The 18172-nt window shown below is 39.4% G+C and overlaps 1 protein-coding gene across 1 annotated transcript; it reads left to right on the top strand.

Moving 5' to 3' along the window:
- The first annotated feature begins 1352 nt into the window (after nucleotides 1–1352).
- LOC119726232 lies at nucleotides 1353–13271 on the top strand. The gene is made up of 4 exons (XM_038197854.1): nucleotides 1353–1728; nucleotides 7277–7395; nucleotides 9839–9917; nucleotides 11662–13271. The coding sequence occupies exons 1-4, from the start codon at nucleotides 1644–1646 to the stop codon at nucleotides 11769–11771; spliced, it is 393 nt and encodes a 130-aa protein (XP_038053782.1). The 5' UTR covers nucleotides 1353–1643; the 3' UTR covers nucleotides 11772–13271.
- Nucleotides 13272–18172: the final 4901 nt, after the last annotated feature.

Here is an 18172-nt window from a genome sequence, read left to right as displayed (position 1 = left end):
GGGCGTCCTGGCTGCGTTCGCATCATGTCGCTTTATGGTCTACTAATGTTTCAATGGTTGGCATATTATGCGAACGTGTGCCCGGTCCATACATTACAATTATTTTACAAATACTCAAACTTTCACAGATGTATGAGTTCACACAACACAAAAAACTGATGATCAACGTGTCGTTTTTCATTTTCCCTTCAATTTTTGGTGGGTTGACCAATGACTTTTTGAGATTTTCTCACCCAAAGAAGACCAGCCCTAAAACGAATATTTCCCAGACTGGAAAAGTAGTCACTGTGAGAAAAAGATGATCCCTCCACAAAATGGCTAAATAGCGCCATTTTCGGACCTAATTTCATCAAAAATGCTCAGAATTGAAAGCTCCATGTCCAGACCAGACGGGTCATTCTTCAATCCCCCAATTCCATGGCTCTCAAAATGAAAACTTTCAATATAATAATTTGAATGTATAACTTTCATTCATGAGTTCGGCGGACGGATGTTTGGGCTATTTACTGGGGTGTATCCATATGGACTCTTGACGGACTATCTCAAGATAGTCTCAAGATGATGATTACATGTATTCAATTTCAAATTGAAATATTGTGTGTTAATATTACTGAACAAGTTAATCCTATAGAGGCAGGGGCCGGGTTATTTTGACCATCTCACAGCTCATTTCTCGGCCAAATGACGAAAAAATATGAAACTCGACGCAAGCACAGAACACCTTAATAGGAACAAATCCAGGAAATTTCATGACTATAAAGTAAACGGTTTTGGAATTATGGCTAATTAATTATTCATATATGCACCAATTAATTATGCTTTGTGTACACTGCATATATAGGGACATTCAGTTTTTAAGGCGCGTAGCGCCGAAAAAAAAATTCGCTGAGCGGCAACCCATCGTCGGAATTTTACGCTTTTTGTATCAAAAGATGCGCAAGACTCGAGGCTAAAAAGTCAGGAAAGCTCGGGTCGGGAACAACTTTTTTTGGCAAGGGTATCATGGAAAAAGGGTAAAATTGGGATTAAACACTGGTTTATATAATCAAACCTCTTCCAAAACTTTTAAAATTTTTAGGCAAAAAATTGCCAACTTGTCCGCCGTAGGTCAAAATTTGCCTCGTCCCGTGCAATGCACCGTACGTCCTACACAGACAAACGTCACCAAGAGATTTTGTTAATAATCTTTAATACAATCTCCTGCACAAATCCCAGTGCAAATTTTAGTATCATTTCCGCTAGCTTGGTCTCACTTGTTTGAACAACAAGATGGGAAATCGGAATGAATATTTAAATCACCGTGAAAAAAGTAGGCATGACGACATATTTCTTCAGAGAGGAAAAACTAACAGACGGTGGAGTAGGAAAGTCTACGATTCTACGACATCCCACTCGTGCTAGACTACTCTATATAAACCCGACAATGCAAACAATATCACTCTTCAAACTCGCATTCTAAAAGAGCCACGAATTCGAAACGGGTGCCTGCCAGTTATCCTCGAACGCGAATACACAGTTGTCATTCGTGGTGTTGGTCTGAACACGCGTATGCTGCATGCGCACGGGAACTGCACGCTTAGTACCCGACGTTACAAACCAACCCACCGCGAATCGGCAAGTTGCCTCTCCGAGCTCCCGCCGCGATGGCCCCGCCACGATTCCGGTTTCTCCTGTTTAGCTGTCTGGTCGCACTGACGCTGAGGTTATCACACTGCCAGGGAAGAAGACGTAAGTCCATTTTTTTTGGAGTATCTCTTGCACAGGTTTCTACGGAAGCATTATGACCATCCGGGTTTAACTGATGGTCAAGTTACTGCTTCTACTGAGATAAAATAATTATGTTGGAAACATGGAGTTCCATCATAAAAATATCTTTACAACTCAGAATGCAGTGATAGCCCATCATGAAAATGCTGAATTCCATGAAAGCCTATCATGGAAACGTGGAAATCCGTGGTAGGTTATCGCGGAAACGTGGCATTCCGTGATAACCTATCACGAAAACGTTGAATACCGCGATAGGGTATCTCAGCAACATGGAATTCCGTGATGCAAAGTGAAATGCCATGATATCATTAGTCTATCACAAAATTTTACGTTTCCACGATAGCTCATCACGGAATTACACGCTTTCAACTTAGCCTATCACCAAATTCTATGTTTCTGTGATAGACTATAACGATATTCTACGTTTCCGTGATAAGCTATATCCCACTATTTCACGTTTCCATGCACGATAGGCTTTCAGGGAACTCCATGTTTCCAAGCTATTTTGTCTTAGCAACGCAGTAACGCGGATGGTCATATACGCTTCCTTAGATTTCCGTCACAAAGTTGCCGTAAGACATCGCAAGTTGCAACCACCTGTCAATCCTCAGTCACAGTTATTCAAATTAACTGTGACAAGGGCGTTCTGTTGTTATACACCCTCTGTTTTATACTCAGAGCGATCTGAATTGTGATTGAGGGAGGATTACTTACTTGTGATTGACTTGTGACTGATGTATGACTGACTTGTGATTGACTATAGTTGACTTGTGATTGACGTGTGATTAAGTTGAAGTTGACTTGTGATTGACTTGTGATTGACTTGTGATGGACTTGTGATTGACTTGTGAATGATTTATGACTGACTTGTGATTGCATTGACTAGTTGACATGTGATTGGCGTGTTGTAGTTGACTTGTGATTGAGATGTGATTGACTTGTGAATGATGTATGACCGACTTATTATTGACTAGTTGACATGTGATTGACGTGTGATTAAGATGTAGTTGACTTGTGATTGACTTGTGATTGACTTGTGAATGATGTATGACTGACTTTTGATTGACTAGTTGACTTGTGATTAAGTTGTAGTTGACTTGTGATTGACTTGTGATTGACTTGTGAATGATGTATGACTGACTTGTGATTGACTTGCGATTGACCAGTGATCGACATGTGATTGACTTGTGATTGACTAATGATGGACTAAGTTGTCATTGACTTGTGATTAATTTGTGATTGACTTGTCATTCACTTGTCATTGTCGTTGACTGGATTACACATTTGCTGTTGTGATCACGGTCCATTTGTCATTGTCTCATTCAACCTTTGTGCTGTTGTGAAATGACGTAAGATAATGTAAACTAAATGTAGCTAAACACTTTAGTAAAATACACGGTGTCTGTTGTTCCGAATTGTAGGCATACTCGGTATGAAATTGCAAGGAAAAGCACACACTGGTCATTAAAGGCATAACTATATATATAGGATCATGTGCTTTTCACGCACTTTGTTCGTTTCCAATAATGACACCATTCAAAATCCAAAGAAGAACGTTCAAAACCTAACTGTTGAAGTTACAGCTCTGTGGATGTCTTTTCGAGAAAACAGTGAACAGCCGTGAAAACTTTTTTCTTTATCAAGAAACACGATTTCTTTCTTAGCATTCTATATTAAAACAAATCAGTCGATTAGCTGATCGTTAATTTCTTGATTTCTTTTAAATGACAGCTTTCTCTCCATGCGGTGGCTTTCAATAGAGAAAATTGAATTTGAGAGTACCAGACCAAAATGTTAAAAGACAAGCAGAACGACCTCAAATGACCCCTAGATATAACCATTGACATCCGATTTCGGAAGAGTTGTGTTCCCCAACGCAAGGATCACTCCATCCAAGTTATATTGAAATCCATAAAATTCCGTAGACAAGGAAACATTTGAAAAATATTTGAACAATGACCTCTAATGACCCCTACATGACCTTTGAACTTATTTGCATTTTTTTTTTATAATGTAGTGAAGTATAGCTCTTCAATCATACATGGTGAAACAAAATTCTTTAAAAAAAAGCGCATGAATAGTGTTATCATGCCAGTCACCAAAATCACTGTTGTCCACGTGTAGGTCTAGTGTAGTGGGTTTTTTTTGTCTTCAAATCAAGCTCCGGAGATCGGTCAAGTGGACGGAATAAGGCCGTCCGTGGACAAACAGGTTTGGCATATAAAATGTTTAACTCTCATTATCTCAGCGACAAAATATGCATTTGCAAACATTGTTTTCGTCACTTATGGTTAACGGTCAAATTTTAATACCGTTAAATTGAATTTGTGAAATTGCTCAACAAGTAGGTTTAAGGTTTGCTGTCAAAAGGGGGTTCTTTCTTTTTGCACCACCCTGCATAGTTAAATACAATTTAAGCATACAACAAATAGAACAAAAATAAAGGTTTTTTTTTTTACTGTTTTTCAAGTGGATAGGTATATCGAGTTTTGGAAAAAAATCTTCAAACGATCTTCTTGTCGCTTGTCATGATCGTCATCTGGATGTTTTCTAGAGGAGAAGTGATAAAGAACTCTGCGCCCTAATGGTAAAATGGAAAAGCGGGGGTGGGGGAATCATTTAGCAGAAAATGAAGGAATGAAACCAAAAGTGACAATATTATTCTCTTTGGAGAATAAGAATAAATCTTCAGGTAAAACCAACCTCCAATGAAAACAAGCCATGTCTTGATTTGTGTATGATCGCATCATCCGAGACCCTTAGAATCACTATTTTGCTCGTCAATTGTATCATTAAACAAACAATTTCATCTTCACGCAACGCAAATCAAGGAAATTACCCGTGTACTGACTAAAACAACAGATCGAAAAGCTATGACAATATCGTCTCACTGGCTTATGCATAAACATCAACATGCAAACAGTAGATCCAGTTACCGTCTTGCGGAACTCAAGAAGGCATGATGTTTTCAAGGGGGTAAATCCTGTGGGGATAGAAGGATACATCGCGCCTTTTGACCAGGGGATTGGTTTGGGTGGTGGCATAATCCCCCACCCCCTTTTTAAAAGGGAAAATACAACATTTGCAAACATCAAAAAATAAAACTACCAAATCATTTTGAAATACCTTGCTGGACTGTTAGTGAGTGTAAAGCATCCTGTAAAATCATGGCACCTGGTATACTGTCATTCTCAAGAAAAGTGGTATTTTTGTATCAATTTCCAACGCTGGTCGGCCGACCAGCGTTGGAAAAAACTGGCTTTTTTTCAAATACTGGCCCCAATTGACCATCGCACTTGTTTGCAATCGATTACACACCTATGAACGGGTACAAGCCAGCTAGACTGGTTCCCTGACCTTACAATTCCCCAATGTATGTAAACTGCTCCGTTTCTTCTTATATGGAGTCAGGGAACCAGACTACAGGAAAGTGCTTGTTTTTCTTGGTTTTTATAGCATTTTCGAACCCAAAACCTCAAAAAAGTCAGTGTAACCATATTTGCTATATATTTCCAACCCCCCAATTCTATCCATTTCTGAAAATTACAGCAAAAGCAAATGATGTATATTCCCTTTAACTGAGCACGCGATAAATGTCCATCCGTGACGCGTGACGTCATCTTACACCATCTTGACGACGATAAGAAGTGAAATTAGTTGTGAAAAGGGGGAAATTAATGATAGCAAGAAAAACAGGCAAGCCACTACTGTAACATTTAAAGGCATATATGATAATTTGCACTTATCCCTAAGTATACCGATTTATTATAAAAAAAACCTACTTGGATTAAAGATTGTACTGGTACTAAACACCCACTGAAACTATTCAGTCTGGCTTGCTGTCAGTAAGAAGAAATCATAACATATAGATGATTTCCAGCGATCAGTCAAATGACTGATTTTTGGAAATACAGAGTGTTATCGACGATATGGTGTTTCTCGATCTAAAGGTTGTGCACGTGTTTTGTCGAAGAGTGTAATATCCACTGAGCTGAAACTTCAACAGGTTTAGGTTTGAACGTTTTCTTTGGGATTTTGAGTGGTGTTATTTTTGGAAACGAACAAAATACAAATGCAAATGATCCTATGATATGTTTCTCAATTTGTCGCAAAGAGTAAATCGAAATGGCTGGAATCTTTGAAGATGGTATGGTCTCGTAGCATATGTATTTTAACTGCCTCAGGCAAGATGTAACGTGAATGTATTTTATTTCGTCGTTAAAGGGAATGTACAACATTGCCTTTTGCTGCAATTTTCAGAAATAAGTGCATTTGGAGGATTTTTATGTTTTAGCAAATATTGCTAAACTGACTTATTTCACGTTTTTGGCTTGGAGATGCTGGAAAAAACCAAGAAAACCAATTATATTCTTGTAGTCTGGTTCCCTGACCCCACTTAAGATGAAATGGAGCAATTTATAGACTTTGAGGAATTGTGCGGTCAGAGTATCAATAGCTGGCTTGTACCCATTCACAGGTGAGTAATCAATTGCAAAGAAGATGTGGAATAACTAAATATAAGAAATATGGAGTAGTTTTTGAAAATAGCCAGTTTTCTCCAGCGCTGGTCGGCCGACCAGCGTTGGAAAAATAAAATTTTTCTTGAAAATGTCAGCACACCAGGAGCCAAAATTTTACAGGATGCTTTAGACTGTCAATCCCTAACAATCCAGTAAGGTATTTTGTGATAAGTGGATCATTTCGTTTTTTGATGTTTGCAAATGTTGTATCTTCCCTTTAAGTCTAATTGATAGAATGTACTGTTGTTTTGCGAGAGGGATCATCGATTTGACGCAAAGAGCATTTTGTATGCAAACATATTCACGTGACCCCGTGACGTCATTAGGTAATGAGCAGTACTTACGTAAGAACTAATTTAAACGCGGAAATTGGAACTCCAAAAAAAATCTGTTCACGGGCGTTTTTAAAAATCGAATTGAGATAGCTATCAACACACTATGGTGATACATCCCCATATATCGGTCACGCGTCCATCTCATGCAGCCCCATGCCAAAAAATAATCAAAAATATAATAATACATTTCTATTTTTCTTGGACACAAATTCTGTTTTCATTTCACAGATTTCTAGTTCTCTCCCTATTTTCAATTTATTTGGGTTTGTAACAACATTGTTCTGTTTCCCCTACGGGCAAAAGACAGGCACCGGTGCGACGCTCTTTGTTGTGATATCTGCACAAAAACAGAGTCAGATGTAATTAGATTGTGTCAAGAATTAATCAGACTATATCAACGATCAATCAGACAATATTATTCCTGTCGTCAGGAAGAGTTCTCAACAAGTTGGTTTTATCTTACGGTCAGGATTACTGTTTGAAAAAGAAATCTACACCATAAGAATCGTAGCGAGGGCTGGACTCGAAGGACCAGCCTATCGTCCTCTGACTGACTGACTGACTTCCTCCCCAATGATGTCACTTTTCTCCTGTGCTATGCCACCAGTTGTACTAAGCTTGCATCGTCTTGTTGTGTGTTTCTCCCCAATTCAGAGTGCGATTGCAATGCCGAGGGCAACATAACCTACGTGTGCCTACTGCGATGCGGACGGGGAAGCTCAGGCGGAGGCGTAATTGTGATGCCGGTGAAAAAATCACCCGTTCCCTCGCCGGTAAGACGAAAAACAATCCCCCAAACATTTGTGAATTTGCAGATTTGAGTCCCAAAACGCACTGTATTTCCGCAGAATAAAATTTGAGTGCGGAAGACTGAGGGTGAAAGTCACTCGACTTTTGCATTAATGTGAGAAGGCTTACTCGAGCGAAATCCGATCTATGCAATTGAATGAATGTCACTCTCGGTCGTCTGAATGTTCACTCTTTGGTTAAATGTCCGGTTAAGCCATTCTTTTACTGAACAAGTGCGAGTGCACAATAAGCTCTGGCCGTGTTGCAAGAAGTTTTGCATGAAAGTTTTGCATGAAATCCATCAAAACGATCCCTGCCAGAGCTGAAAAAAAATGCGACGCCGAATCGACGCCGATGGCACATATGGAACACCATACTTTTGGTCAATTTTCTGGGCCTGACAGACAGACAGACAGCACGACAGACAGACAGACAGACAGACAGACAGACAGACAGACAGACAGACAGACCAACCGATCACCAAGTGGCATGTAGAAGCTCCTGCCAAAGAAACATTTGGTACCAAGTCGCTATGTGTGTACATAATGTGCATAGTTATGCCACCAGACTACGTAGTGCTTTGTATTTCAGAAAAAAAACCCACACTGCGCCAGTGGTCTAAAGGAAGCCTTATCATAGAGATGTTTGCAATTGAACGAACTTAAGATGTAACCGAATAACCGACACGACTGGACGAGCAATTAATCGAATAACCGAATACAGTCCAGAATCAAACAGCACAGATATGGAATATGATTTTGATCGAATTAAGCAAGATATGGTGAAAAATGAAATCGCGAAACAATTCCACATACAGATGGATTTCTTCTCTACTCTGTTGTCTGACTAGTGTAGCTTCGAATACCAGCGGATTTGATTCGGTAAAACAAAAACCAAAGCCATTTTAAAAAGAACGGACATTGAAAATAAAGGTTCAGAAGTTTATGTAAATCTGAGAGCAGCCATTTGTATCACATCGAAAGCCGCGGGGATAAATGAAGCAGGTGTTTAACTCCAATTTCTTTTATATATTGAATAAGACAATTGTGAATTAAGAATTGACCTTGTATAATTAAGTTAGTGCGGTCAGAACCAGATGGGTACTATACACAGTATGGGCCTTTACATTGTTAATGAATTTATTATACTTGGAAAATCATTCCATTATATTTTAAATTCGTACTTTCGTACCTACCTTTTTTATGTCTAAATCAAGATAAAAATAACCCAACAACTGAGTTGTTGTCCTTGTTTTATTTGCCGTAATTATCTGTGTCAATTAGTGTGATTTCATACTCTTGTAATTCTCAGTAGATTTTTTTGTTTTTGTTTGGCAAGTTTTATTTCCCCTGGACAAGCTTCGGCTTCTTGAATATCCCCCAGTGCTTTCTGTAGTTGTTTCTGAATTTGCAAATGCTTTTATTCCTTGTGGCTATCGTCTATCTTACTTAAAGTTGCTCCCTGTACTTTTTCCGAGTTTGACCGCGAAAAAAAGATTTAGTTTTTTAAAGTGCTTTTTTTTTAGCAATTTAAAAGTTATTCACGTTTGAATGAGGCATCGAACATAAAAACCCACCACCCACGTTTAGTGACTGAATAATAACTTTACAAATTTTGAATTTTTTCCAGGTTCTGATTTTTTGTGCTCAATAAAAAAAAAAAATCAAAGAATGTAAGACTTTGCAGCTCATAAATTCACGTATCTAGGATAAGCAAAAAATTACAATAACTCAAAACTCAACTGATATATTAACTTTTAAAGCTTGTTCACATTCATAATTTCATTTCTTTTATTTATTGATTTATTGAACTTCTCTCTGAATAATTGTAAGATACATAGTGCTGATAAAATGCTGTCGGGCTAAGGAACTAGATAAGTTTTGGTTTCGCGATTCGAGAGCCGAACAAATCAAGTTTTAACTGTCAAAGTCGGACGATAATGTGTTAAATTTACTAGGATATAACATCTTAGTTTCTGTGTAAATTCCCGTGTGGACATAATAATGTAGGCACTGAAATCGCTTGTCTTTGGGTTCATCAGCTTTGGGGCAAATTCAATTCCCTGGTTTCAGTGTGGGGAATTTACAAATGTGAACATGTACTGCCATAGGTACGATTTTAACCATTAAATGCACGACTGAATTTTCACCAGAACACAAAACTAGGTCAAACATTATACGCATATAGAATCATTTGCTTTTCATGCAGTTTCTTCGTTTCTAACAACAACACCACTCAAAATTCAAAGGACAATGTTCAAACACCAACCTGTTGAAGTTTCAGCTCAGTGGATATTACACTTTTCGAGAAATCAGTGAAAAAAAGCAACCTTGTGATCATGAAAAGCACGATTTTGTCAATAGCACTCTTTATTCCCAAAGTCAACTGTTTTCAACTGTTTTTCTGTTTTCCTGTTTTTCGTCCCAGTTTCATAAAATGCAGGAGAAATTCGCGTTGCACCAAGACAGATCCGAACAAGACATAGTTTCATTAAAGAGAGATACCGGTAAGTTGTCCGTATACTTTCGGCAAATGAGGGCGCTGGGTAGACATGCATTTCGATGGTCCCGTGTTGTCTTCAGCAGTTTTCCGTCGTGTTTCATGCATACGTATCCCCCCTCCCCCCCCCCCCCCCCAAAAAAATAAAAACAATAAAATAACTTTCTTGTACGTGGCGCTGGGCGCCGTTTTAAGTGATGGCGTCATCATGATTGTTTTTTTTGTGTGTTGAGCGACTCCCACTGAATTATTTTAATTACAGTAAACATTTCCGTTTTCAAGTGTGTGTTTTTATCATATATTTCCGTCATCATGACGTCACAGTAATATGCACACCTCGGGATAAGGCTTGATACTCGGTGCAAGTTTCTTCAGGTTAATGTGGTGTTCCGTTCGAAAGAAAAGCCTCGGAGAATCTTTCTTGAATCTTGCTTGAAATTGAGGGTCGAATGGAAGCCTATATAGGGCTTATATGACCCAATAAATCTTGAAAAAAGTAAAACTGCTGCAAACTGCTGTTTTAGCCTCTGAAGAAGAACTTGCTAAGTTCGCAACGTCAGGCCACATTAATTTTAAGATTCCAATAAATCTTGGTCAGAACTAATCTGATCTTAACTAATTCAAAAAAAAAACACAACACAACAACACGAAAGACGACCGAAGAAAAAATCAAAGGGTGGTGGGCCAGTCAGTCATCAGCCACATCACCTAAATATCAAACAGGAACAAGTTTCAAACGAGGGCCTATGGGCCTCATTCATGAGTCGGCCATATTAGAGTGAGAGTGACGTCAAATCTTCACTTTTTTGTAACTTGTGTAGAGAAATGAAAGCAATGACGTTACAAATTAATACCAGTCTGCTCTGATGAATAATTTAAAATTTGTGATTAAGCTTACCCTAATGTTTTAAGGCACATTTCAAAAGAAATGAAAGCGAGGCTATATAGTGAATAAAAAGTCTGGCACCATCCCATACAACAGTTCACAATTTATGAAATACATTCAGGGAACACGACAAAAATTGCCAACTTGTGCATAAGGCCCATGTCGTGGAGTTGCAGAGACATTTTGTCCTCGGCAGCAGATGACAAAACTTTGCTTAGCTGAGGAAGAGGTTGCCAAGCAATGTGGCATGATGTAGGCCTACATTGGCATCCAGACTAGCCTTTAGTCAAGTCCCACGCGCCTATACTCGGACCATCCGGACACGTAACGCACACCGGATGCTGGCACGTAAAAAGACTAGCACGAGCGGCGAAGCTCGTGGAACTAATCACTTATTCATTTATTCACGTAATATAAATCAAGCAATATAAACCAATCATCCAACGGTGGTTTGCGGTTACCAGCAACAACACCTGCGCCATGGCGCGCGTGCTGTCTGGCGCCAGACGACGGCTGATTTACGTTAGTAATTCTGCATTTTCATTGGTCAATTCACAACGGGTAATGCATTATGCATGTCTACCAAATCGGTAGACAAAATGTAAAGAAAAACATAAGAGTTCTCCACGAGATGGTAAAGGCCCTCGCGGCTTCGCCGCACGTGCTAGTCTTTTTACGTGTCAGCATCCGGGGTGCGTCACGTGTCCGGGTAAGCGCGTGGGACTTGACTAAAGGCTACATCCAGACTGGTTCTCAACCCATTGTATGCAAGTACAATGTCCTTTTCATTGCAACATTTTCCACGGACTCGGCCACGTGTCTCACATGAATTATACTCTTTCTCCCCTCCCCTCCCTCATTGCAGTTAAGCCCCGCCCATTCTCGCTAGCTTCCTTGCAGAGTACCGCGAGGAGACTGCGGGAACTTCTGAGTCTAACTAATGCCATCGAACCACGTGGCTCGCAGTATACCTAACGTAGCATGCCTATTCACGAGACCGGACAGCCTTCAGTCAAGTCGCTTTCTACTCTGTATTCTACATTAAGTCTGCTCTTGAATCGTTATTTCCTATTGTTATCTGCGGACACAAATTAGACTATTAAATATTAGTCTATGTTGAGACTGGAATCAAGGCTTACACGATAATTTAAGTTAATACTATATTTTTTTCATAATTGTATTAATGACGTAAGTTCAGAAATCACTTTCATAACGGTTGTTAATTTTTAAAGGTCTATACAAGGAATGACTCGTTCCCTTTGTTGTAAGACATCCAATACAATTAGAAAATGTAAATTTTTTTAAAGGCCGAACAAGAACTGTTCCGGTGCCGTCAAATAAAATTTGACATTACGTCGGGTATTCAGACGTGGGAGCACACCAGACACAACTTGGGTATTCATGGTGCCTGTCCACTTCACTGGTTACCAGAAAGTCTTTATATTGGGCACGTACAAAGCTGAAAACCAGTGATATTAAATGATATGAATAATAATATTTTCACTAATTATTTAGGAGGTCCATTAGTTTTAGGGTGGGGGAGTTGGCCTTGTGGTTAGGGTTCGTGATCCATGATCAGAGGGCAAGGGGCTCGAATCAAGATGCTGGCAATATGTTGTGTCCTTGGGCAAGTCACTTCACCCCACTTGCCCCTCTCCACCCAGGAGTATAAATGGGTACCGGCATTACCTGGGGAGTAACCTGCGATGGACCGTCATCCTGTCCGGGGGGGGGTATAACTATTCTCCAAGGGTTTCTTGTCAAGGAAACCGCCGACCTGATGGCCTATATATTGGCTCGTGACAGACTTTGCTTACTTTTCATTAGTTTTAAGGGCCTACGAAAATATTACCTCCGCTAAGGAGATTATGTTTTCATCGGCGTTGATTAGTTTGTTCTTTAGTTCATTTGTTTGTAAACAACACATCTCAAAAAGTTATAGATGGATTTGCATATTTTGTACAAGTACAAATCGATTATTTTGGAAGTGATCCGGATCTGGGTCTGGATCCAGAATTTGTTTTAAGGATTCTGCACCATTTATGCGAGTATTTCTGTTGGGTGTTATTTTATTTTATATCTTCGGACAATATTTAAAAATCTATTTAAAAAAAAAGGAAAATTGTCCTGGTCTAGACAAACGTTTATTATAGGATATTGTTCTGACAATATGGCGGGGAATCGTTTGACCTTGGTGGAGGTTTGCGCTCTCTGAGTGCTGTCGAGTTAACTAAGTATTTTTAACATTATATTTTTTGCAAACAGCTAGGGCTAATATCATTTTGTCTCATTATCATTGTTGAGTTAAAGCTTAAGGATTAATTCATGTTATAATCTGTATTTAGCTTATTAAAAGTACGTTTGACGATGAAGGCATATTGTGTTATAATGACGAACTCGTAAAAAAATGACTATTGTATTTGGTGATGACCGCAACTTTGACATCGAATAAAAGTTTGAATTAAACTGGAAAAATGCACCGGCTTTTTAATTTGTTTTCAACAGCAGTTTATGTATTTGCATGTTTTTTCCCCATCCACGAAACTAACATTGATTTACAGGATTGTGGTTCAACTTTACACTCTCTAAAAGGGTTATTCCGAGCCGACCCACCTAGGTCATGGAAGTGTCCGACTCAGATTTGCCTGATACTTTTTCTCAACGAACCATTATGAGTGGAATGAACACACACCAAATTGTGGCTCTCGTTTCTGAGATATGCCCCCTGGAGGAATGTAGCCCCTCCCCTTTTTCCTCGCCATGTTGCACCAGTGGTTAGGCCAAAAAAAAAGTCCCCGGTTTCTGGTATGCGCACGCGTCGCCGTAGCCATGCGCGTCGGCAAAATGAAAAAGTTTTTTTTTTCAATGAAAGATGATGTCTCAAAACCGCCAAACTCACTGGTTTGACTGGAATCCTGCTGCTAAACAATTTTAACGTGTTTTTAGATTGGGTTATGATCGTGAATAAGCTTTATGTGGCCTCTCTGGACTCCCATATATTTGCACTAAGTTTAGTCGGCACCATTTGCAGTCATCAGCACACATTTGAAGCAAAAAAATCAGGTAAAAAAAAAAAAAGCCGCGTCGCCGCATCACTTTTTGGGCAAGCTCCATACCAGAAACCGGAGACTTTTTTTTGGCCTTAGGGGGCATTTTTTTCAGAGGCCTGTATTTCTATGAGTAGAGAATACATTGTGCTGTATATTAGTGTACAGACAAAATTGAACCCATCTAATCTGTTGCTGGTGTTAAAATCTGCAACATTTTCTTAGTATCGCCCCTTTGAAACCTTAATTTGAGCAAAAAAGCCAGACATTAGTTATGATTTTTCCTTTTTCAGATCCAGTTGTGCCGACATGATAAGCCAGATTGCTTTCATATTACTCAGGGGTTATACTTCAGGAAAACATCTATGCTGCAAAGCAAGGATACACCAATCTCATTTCTGGTGATGTTTTCTAGGGGTCTAAAGTTGGGACTTTTGACCCAAAAAATGCCAAAAACACACCCTCCTTCCATTGCATTTTTTAAGATGTGGGACATTACCCACCTAAATGAAACCTTCACATCTTAATTTCATACTATTTAGGACAGAAAATTCAGTTTGGCTTCTTGACTCCTCCATGGCCAAATCTCTCTTTCAATACGTCATTGCATGTATGAAGCAAATTCAGGTTGTAAATAAGGTAACTATAAAAACTAATATTAAAGGAATAGCATTATTATGCTAGTATTTACCCCAAAAGTAGGCCTAACTCCTGAACCAGAAACAGAAAAAAAATAAGCCTGGATAAATAAATAGCAGGAAATTCATGAATTGGATAAAGCGTTGTGAGCATCGGAGTCATGTTGATTTTTATACCTTGATCCACACATAGTTCTATACGCCCGAGGACAATGCTTGGTATTTCCCTTGTCCCTGCAATATAACACCAAAAGACCCAACGCTCGAGGACTGAAAGGATCTTTTGTTCTCCCTTTGTGTGTTTGTCCTTTATCGTAAAGCCGTACATGTAACCACACACATAATGTTATAAAAGGTTGTCAGAAGAACATTAATTGAGAGGGAAGATGAAACGAATACAAATCGTCAACAAATTATCCTCCGGGTTCAACGGCCAACGGCCGCAGAATCAACACGGTCCCCTATGCCTTTCGGTGGGATGATCCAGATTGGCATATCGAACTAATCAAGGATTTTTGTATTGTCATCCCAGCGTCTCCTCAAGGAATTGTTTTCTTTGCAGCTTTCTCCTCCGCGAAATATTAAAAAGACCTACTCTTTCACTGTGCGGGTTGAACCACCTTTAAAGCAGATTGCTCGGAGTATAAATCACTTGCTTCAAAATATCATACAGTTATGATAAATACAGTTTAATATTTCTGAAAGAAAACATTGACTAATGTTGACCTGGAATCATCAGTTAGGCACCCAAGTAGCACTGTTAGCAGGCGGAGCCGAATGGAGACCACGCCGAGTTTTGGGAAAATCCCGGTAACGGTCGTCAAATTCAAAATAGTTCACGACGCAGCAAAAGAATCGCCCCTCGTATACGATCCGCCGACTAGATGTGCAAAATCGTCGTTGAATTTCAAGTTTTCTAAATGAAAGCAATGAATGTTAATTATCAACTAATTTTTTACAGTTTTTAATAAGACATTAGTAGTTAATAAAACCTACGTTGACTCGGAAATACTTGGGCGCTATCCGATTGTCGACGAAACAAATTCGGCAAACTGCGGACATTTTCGGAAAAAGGAGGCGTTCCTCCCGTTTTAGTCCCGTGACGTAAATTGTAATACAATGTACTACCGAAGGCTACCTGACCTAAGATTCATCAGGAATAGTCAGAATCTGTTGGTCTGGGAACCAGACTAGACGTGCCAGTGACCATCGTCTGGCGTTCGCATGTTGCTATTGGTGCGCAGGCGCAAGTTACGTCACGAATCAACCACTAGTCGACTAATGGTCCTCCGCATGAACTTGCTCTATATAATGGTTGCAGACCAGTAAATCGGTCCGAAATTGCCTGCGCCGTCATCTTCAGTATTTGAGCATGCTGTGGGCCATGAACTTGAGGGTTTGTAACAAATGTGGGTGTAAGCCGTGCACAGGACTGTGAGCTTGTAGATCCGTTCAATTTTGATGAACTTGGGGCCCTTAAAGCGCTCTATTTTGCAATGGAGTGTAGGCATCGTTTTTCAACATGGCGATGGGCTTCAGGACTATTTTCAGGGGTGATCTTCTTCGGATGGAAATTTCTCCTAAAAATCATCAGTTAACCCCCCAAAAATTGAAAAGAAAATGAAAGATGATGAAATAAGCTTCAATTTGATGTGTGTCTCGAACACCTTGGAGAGTTGTGAGTATTTTCCCCGAATTTCTGAAGTGTGAGCATTTACCATTGGGGTCTATGGAAGTTTATTTACTGGTCTGCAACCCTAATGGTCCTCCGCACGAACTTGCTCTATACGACTTCTGAGCTAATAAACCACTGAATATGAATAGAGATCAGGCGCCCAGGCAGTCTCGTGTGTCTGTCGTACGTGTTTGTCCGTCACAACCCGGGGGACCCACTCCCCGTGGTGTACGTGGTTGGTGTATAGATTACTCATTTCCTTTTTGTTGTTTACACAACGCATAAACCATGATTATATACATCCAATCTTCCCGCGCCTTTCTTGTCTATGAAAAAAAAAAATCCCGCATTAACTCAGGATCGCATAGAAGAATAAACTATAGAATCAACAAGCCATCATACGAAAAATCGGCCCACAATAAGTAAATAAAATCTTATTATAATTGAGTGTCTATGAATCTTGGTGTTTTGTTAAAATAAAGGAATATGTTTAGACGACCAAATAAGTGCAACCTTAAGTTGGCACCTTTTAATAAGTGTTGTAGTACCAGGTTCGCCGAAATACAGTTTACTTATTGTTTCCAGAAGACAATTAAAATCTCAAAATGTATCTTTCCCTCTCCTGTGTTGTTTAACTCCCTCTTTCATTTCTGTCCCGATTTGTTTTTGCAAAATCTCGGAATCCGTGTTTCGATTCCACTCCCTCCGCTGTCTCACACACAACTTGGTTGGCCTACCTGTCATTACGGTGACCTTTTCGTTATTTTAAAGAAAACAAGTTTCCATACACATCTATCTCATTTATTTCGGTCAGCTATTAACCTCGTTATATATCTCCCATAAGACCCCCGGGTTTTAATATCTTCCCGTCTACCCAGCGACAACAAGTCGCTCATCAGTAAGGATCAAGACCTAATGTAATAGTTGTTTGGCCAAATCGCTGACATGAATTTCCCTGGCGTGACACAGGACAACTCCGGGAAATAATAGAACACAAACACGAACGCGCATCCCTGACGCGAAATATATTTTTTTTGCCCCAACTCGGCGTCAAGAAAAAAAAAAAAGTGGCCCGGGGGGGGGGGGATTGCGAAAACCATAAATACACGAGACGAGATATTCGGTTGATAAGAAGAAAAAACATTAAGTTGCACGGAGAGGCCACCTGGGCAATGTGGAGGCGGAAACATCTTTATTTGAATTTTGTTATGGTTTTAACTGCCTGTAGTATTTTTTTTCTCATTTTGCATCAGAAATGAAAACAAGGACCGTTTGAATCTGATCTGAACAGTACTGCTCCGCATAATAATGACGTAGAAAATAGTTTAGTGAAAAAAAGAGTAGTTTTCACAAACACGCCGGCCTTGAAACATCATTAAGGCCTCTGCCACTGGTTTGGATTCTTTGAAATAAATAGGTACAAATGTACATGTTTGAGCTAAAAAGAAAAACCACGAGTGATTGATCTGATCTCAGTAGTTATGCTCTGCATAATTATGACGAAGGAAATAGTTTACCGTAAGAAAGGGTAGTTTCCACAAACATGCCGGCCTGGAAACATATAAAAGCCTCTGCCATGCACTGGTTTTTATTCTTCAAAAAAGAAGAACGTACAAATGTACAAATAAATGGATACTTTACATTATATATCGTTACTTTAATTTGGCAAATACAACATGGAAGGCATAATTTACGTTCTGACGAATAAATTAACTATATGTAGTAACTTTGGCATAATTTATACAATCCGAGTGTAGTATTCTAATTTAAGTAATATTTGTTTACAGTAATTAACTTTGGCCATTGAAACAAGGTTTGCCGTTGTTCATTGTTATTTTTTTTAAAGAGGAATGACCTGGTCCGCTTTGCGGGGTAACGCCCGTTTCGGGCGATCAACTCGAATAGTACACACACATAAAAAGGCACACACATACTGGAATGTGTATCCTAGTGGAGTCATTTCTTTGTTCTCGTAAAACTTTTGAGTTTGAATTATCTAGTTTCAAAATGCTCCTA

The sequence above is a fragment of the Patiria miniata genome, unplaced genomic scaffold, assembly GCF_015706575.1.
Source record: "Patiria miniata isolate m_02_andy unplaced genomic scaffold, ASM1570657v1 HiC_scaffold_1, whole genome shotgun sequence".
Classification (NCBI taxonomy): domain Eukaryota; kingdom Metazoa; phylum Echinodermata; class Asteroidea; order Valvatida; family Asterinidae; genus Patiria; species Patiria miniata.
The sequence above is the reverse complement of the archived record's forward strand: the minus strand, read 5'-3'. Positions and strand labels throughout refer to the sequence as shown.